At 37.9% G+C, this 6205-nt stretch overlaps 1 protein-coding gene across 6 annotated transcripts in view; it reads right to left on the bottom strand.

The window, feature by feature from the left end:
* Nucleotides 1-965: 965 nt before the first annotated feature.
* The window catches only part of MEF2C (myocyte enhancer factor 2C), a 180480-nt gene continuing 175240 nt past the window's right edge, over nt 966-6205 (bottom strand). For all 6 annotated transcript variants that reach the window (XM_010831904.1, XM_010831903.1, XM_010831905.1 and 3 more), the window contains one exon: nt 966-5671. In XM_010831904.1, the coding sequence (XP_010830206.1) occupies nt 5350-5671 (322 nt within the window). In that variant the 3' untranslated portion in view covers nt 966-5349. The remainder of the gene's footprint in view (nt 5672-6205) is intronic.

A 6205-nucleotide genomic window follows, 5' to 3' on the forward strand; every position in this document is an offset into this window, starting at 1 on the left:
TGCAATCCAATGGACTGTAGCCTGCCAGGCTCCTTCTGTCCACTTAATTTCCCGGGCAAGAACACCAGAGTGGGTTGCCATGCCCTCCTCCAGCGGATCGTCCCAACTCAGGAATTGAATCTGTGGTCTCCTGTATCTCCTGCGCTGCGAACAGGTTCTTCACCCAGGTGAGCCCCCTGGGAAGCCCCAGATCACATATTAATAGTTGCTTAATAGATGTTTGCTGACAATGGATGAAGAGAACAAAGAGAAAAGCACTGCGATTCCGAACTCATGGGCAGCCTTTCTGCAAGAGGTGTTCTTTTTTCTCATCAGAGCAAGAACCACGACTAATGCAAAAGTCCAGTTCTCAAGTTGGCTGGCCAGTGCCTCCCTGACTTCCTTTTCAGTTCCTAAATTAATCTCTATGTTGATCTAAGGACATTTCCTGTAGAAATTATAATTAAGATTTGCCAGTGGAGATATCTTATGGTTTCTAAAAATGGATGGATCCACTAATTCTCTCAAATACTGAGATAGATGCCTATGTTTCAACTGCTTTTGGTTAAAAACCCTATTCTGATGAAGAAAAATAAGTCTGGAAGCGCTTTAAACATGGGGTTGCCTTGCACAGTGACTTTTGGAAAAGTCTGTGTATTGAAATAATTTATCAAAGATCTTCATGGAACTGATTTGATAACGAGTTGAATCACTTGATGAGAAACCCGAACTCCCCACACTAGCTGTATACCTACATAACCCGAAGAGCAGAGATCCAATTCACATTCTCCCTCCCCGCAAAATACAAATACCCTGGCTTTTGAGTATTTTGAGTTGAAGACAAGAAAGCTCACTTGCGCTTGTGGGAAAAGCTGCTTTAAGAAAACAAGAGGAAGTGGAATACATTTCTGCTTTAAGAAAACAAGAGAAAGTGGAATACATTTCAACAGCAAAACATTAAAAAAAAATGCACCACAGACACTGCATCACTAAGAAAGCCAGTAACTTTACTGAATTGTCTGCAAAATACAAATTATACCTTATTTCCAGCAGGAGAAACTTTTGAAAATTCCCCACTTTTATTCACTACAGACAGCTGAATTAAGTCCCTTGAGATACACAGATGTAGTTTAACTTAGTTATAACATCTTGTCATCTAGTGGCGACAAAGTCCAGCTTATGCCGCTGTGAGCCTCTATTTGAGTATTTGTTGCAAATGCTTGTATGCCCTCATTTACAAGCTATTTTAATCACTGTCATTTAATGGAAACAAGTCCCCAGAAAAAGAAAAAGAAGAAAAATGATACAGCAAACCATCTGAAGCAATCCAAGTCCTATGCCTACAGTGACCCAGGGCGGCTTCGTTCAAAGAGAACACTGGTTCTGCATTCAAACCACAACAGGATCCGTCTCTTAGCTGACCTCTCTGAATTAAACTGAGGTATGGATCAATTTGAGGTATGAACAGGGAAGGCAAAATGCAATACTCGATTATGGAAATAACCAAAATGGACAAATTTAATGTAGAAGATATGTGGCCTGGATTGCTCCACATCTTTGGTTAAAACATATTAAGGAAAGCCTTTAATTACATCTTGTAGTCTGAAGCATTCTAACAGACACCAGTATTCCATCAATCTTCAAAAGATCTGGAGTGGCAGGAAATTAACGCCATATAAGTGACGACATCACAGCAGATGGCACGAACGGGAACAGATGAAGTATGCCATGCTTAGGCAACAGCCTTTATTGAGGGTTCAAGTGGCTGCTTCTTTAAAAAAAAAAAAAAAAACACCCTTTTTTTTTGAAAGAAAAATACAAAGCATTTACTCTCTGGAAAAACAAACACAAGGATAAAGCGGGTGAAAAAAATGCTATCTCTAAATTAAAAGATGGGTATGTAGGAAAAATAAATACATAAAAGTGTGAGAGGGCAGACATTCTTTTAAAAAGTGTACTGGAATTTTTAAAAATCTTCACTTTAGTTAACTTTAAAATGATCTGAGGATGACAGGTATTTTTATATTCATTATAAAATGCTAAATTCCACCTTTGGGAAAAAATAAGCCATTTTACTAAAAAACACAATTTTAAAAAAGGTTGAAATGAACAGCCCTCCATGCACCAATGCATACAGGTTGTGCAGCTCGCAGATATTGCATCAGTGTTACCAGTATTTCAGCTTAATATTACCAAAAAATCTTCTAAAATAGGATTAGATATAACAATACTTGTAAGCTGTGTAAATTGCCACTTAGGGTTCTTTTACTTGCAGTGAAGAATGTTGCCTAAAACGTTGCTCTAGGATGGGTTATGTAAAATAATACTCCCTCAGGGCTCTGCCCTAAACTCCTGAATACAAAGGATTTACCATGATAAAAACCCAAAACCACACTAGCTTTGCAAATACAACAAATGGTAAATTACAGATAAGGTATAAGGGCAAAGATAGTGATGTTTACACAAAGTGACTCATCACAATCAAAATTGTGCTTCTTCTCATTCAATCACCTTTAAAATATTCTCAGATTATCCCTTTGCTGTCTTGCCACCACTTTCTATGAATTCAGTGGTGGGAACAAGAGATGACTGGCATCCATTCTCCAGTGATTCTGTTCTTTCCATGTTCTTATAAAACTATTGTCAGACCTGCTATGACTAGCCAAGGCTTCTGCTGGTCCTTTAGCTTACTTTATCTTCAGCATTTAGAAAATCACTTTTTCTTTGTTGCTGAGGCAAATTGCAGGTAAAAAAGAGTAATATGGCTATTTTTTCATATTTTCACATAATGACCCTTTCCCACCCAGTGGTAAGTTATTGATAAAGTGTTCTGAAATGACAAAGAACATTTGTGACGTTTGCATATTTTATACACATCAAGCTGTAAGGATAGATTGTTAAGAATGGGGTCAAGTCTATGGTGAGGAAAATGATTTTCCTTAGTTTTTCCCGTGTGTGAATGTGTGTGTTTTTAGGGATGACTTTCTGTTTTTCCCCTGCATAAATGCTTTTCTCTTGTGTTTCATGGATACCTTGAGGAGTGGGATAGATGAAATGGTTGATAGAGTTTTTCTTGTTTGATTTAGTACATAAAAACGTTAGTACAAGGCAGGCTAGCATCCTATATGGATACAACGAAAGGTGCATTGCAGTCTAATTGTGGATTTCAGATCAAGTTAAGAAAAATATAGCCTCGTTAGTAAGGTCTCTTGGCTTTTGCCACCCAGTGGCAGCCTTTTACAAGGAGAAACACATAGCAACTATGCAAGAAAAAGAAAAAACTGGATCAGAAATGTCCTACACCTGATACAGCAGTGTCGATCTTACTGTCTTATCTTCTTTGCTGTGTATGTCAATGTGTACGATTGGAAATGAATCGACAGATCCTCACATTCCAAGAGAAGGAAAAATCATTCCTAGACTGAAATCTCTTTTAAACAATATATATCAACTTTTTTTTTTAATGGCACTCACTTTTTAAAGGGTCTGAAAATTAATCCCTTATAGACGAATATTAGACAAGAGTCATCATTATTTTTTTTAAAAAAAAGGGACATAGAGAGGTTCTTTAATGGGATTTCTTGAAATGGCTATTAAATCTCTTTATTGAAGAAAAAATAGATGACATACATGCTTTATGCAGAAGTGACATTTGGGGGTCCTGACACATCGGGATTGTTCAACAGTCCTATATTGCTGACAAGATTATGGAGGGTCAGTTAAAATAATTAAAAACGGATGACGAAGCAACTATCCCTTTTCCTGCTTCCTTCTTATCTAGCACCCAGTCCTTCACATTTTTCTTCTGTGGGAATTTATAACTCATGCATCAAGTAAACTCCATATCACTTGTTTCTAGGGCTATACTGGCAGGACATGTGCCCCAACACAGCTCTCTATTCTGGGCATATTTCTTAAAAGCATTATCAAATTCTAGGCTGAAAACCAACCAGAAAATTTAGGATATGGGCAAGTTTAGGGTATTTATTCACTTACTGAATTCCAAGATGCTTGGTGAAATGGTGAGATCAGAAAGGGGCCCTGCATTTGATAAAAATGCAAAAACAAAAACAAAAAATAGCATGAAAGAAACTAATTAGTATATACAATGGAAGTCAGTTGACCCAATAGATTGCTAATGGATTAAAAACAATTTAGGGTGTTGCAATGTGATATGTTCTAATCCCACAGGTTATCCTTTTGACAGCTGACCTTGAACTTATAAAATGTATGCAGAGTCAAAGAAAACAGAAAGAAAATAGTTACTCAAATGTGCAACTGCACAAATATACCCCCCTCCCGCTATTAAGATAACAAAACTTCTGCTATTACCATAATATTATATATATTAGAAAGCTATACACAAGCATGTTAATTTCACAGATTTTTTAAAAGATTCTTAATATTTTATATAATTAGAAATACACATTTCAAAAACAAAACTTCTACAAAGAGAAAACAGTTATCTTGGTTAGCAAAGCATGGAGTTCCTCATGGCTTGGGTAGGGTAGTGCTTTCTATACAAAAAGTCCTTTTTGGTTTTTTTACAGGACTGTTTAAAATATTAGCGAAGCTATCAAGGGGGAAAAAAACACATTTTGGCTTAAGTAAACTACAAAAAGCCACAAATGCTTTGCAAACTCTGTCTTACCTTTTATATGAAAATAAGCAAAATGTAATGTACATATTTTTATATTTTTATTTAATAAGAGATGCAGACCCAGATTTATTTATTTATTTAATTAAATACGTTAGCCCTCAAACTCCACATTTTTTAAAAATAGGTATGGTCCTCTTTTAATGGTCATCGATCCTTTTTTCATGAGTGCCATACATCAAGGATGTGCCTGCAGGTTTGTGAGCGTTCTCGGGGTGGGTATTAGGTGACCTGGTGTGTTCCTAACGTTTAACCGTGGCCACCCTTTGCCGGGTCTGTCCAAAAACATCTATACACTTTTCTATATGTTGCATAACAGCTGCTCTCTCTTTCAGTAAAGATCTGCCGCTTTTGGCAAATGTTTCCTTTTGTCTATTTACATGTAAATAACGTTGAACCTGCAACATGACACTATCTATTGTAACATACATTTTGCAAAGGAGCACAACAGTGAAAAGAAGTTAGCCTTAAAATCTATTTTGTACAAGTGTTCTGTTGTACAACTCAAGTGCTAAGCTTATCTCAGCATTTCTGTTTATCTTTATACTGTATCACTGAGGCAATTTAAAAGTACTTTTACAAAACAGAGTACCTGACTTTTTTTTTTTCCACACACAGCACATATAATGCATATCGACCCCCCTTCCCCATTAAGGTATAGCACACACACACACTGCAAGAAAAAAAAAAAAAACTATTAAGTAATAATCTGATCATGTTGCCCATCCTTCAGAGAGTCGCATGCGCTTGACTGAGGGACTTTCCCTTTCGTCCGGCGAAGGTCTGGTGAGTCCAATGGGGGAGTGGAATTCGTTCCGGTGATCCTCTCGGTCGCTGCCGTCGTAGGAACTGCTACAGCTGCTCAAGCTGTCAACAGGAGATCTCCCCGCCTCGTGGCGCGTGTGTTGTGGGTATCTCGAAGGGGTGGTGGTACGGTCTCTAGGAGGAGAAACAGGTTCTGACTTGATGTTGAGGCTTTGAGTAGAAGGCAGGGAGAGATTTGAACTCTGAGATAAATGAGTGCTAGTGCAAGCTCTGTAGGAGGAAAGGAAACCCAGTTACAGATTGAGGAGGCCTGGAGCCCCCAGGAACTCACAATTACATAAAACATCAGCTTAAAGATTTGCAGCGACATCAGAGCATGCCCAGGGGAGGAGAGCCAGCGTGCTTGAAAGCACTTGGGGGCATCGCCTTCTCCGAGCGATTGGGATGCTTCTGTTGATTTGCCCGGTGATAATGACCACGTTTAACTGGTCCAGGCCTCTGAATGATACCTCTAGTCTCCCTAAATGTACAGGTTACAGCTTCAGGAAGCTTTTAACAAGACACCCTGGAAAAAGCATTTTCTATGTCCCTGGAATTTCTCCCCAGACTAGTTCCAAAATATCATCCAAGAGTTAACGATACAGCGTTTAGGTTCTGAATTAAGACTTCTTTGATTTACTAATGCCTGTGTTTGAAAATTACTGTAAATTGCTTACTAGGGATATAAATGTTTCCCTCATTTTAATACATACATTAAGTTGCCTAGTCTTCAGAAAACGTAAAGAGAATCCAAATTTCAAATAA

The sequence above is a fragment of the Bison bison genome, unplaced genomic scaffold (assembly GCF_000754665.1).
Source record: "Bison bison bison isolate TAMUID 2011002044 unplaced genomic scaffold, Bison_UMD1.0 scf7180017864533, whole genome shotgun sequence".
Lineage (NCBI taxonomy): Eukaryota > Metazoa > Chordata > Mammalia > Artiodactyla > Bovidae > Bison > Bison bison.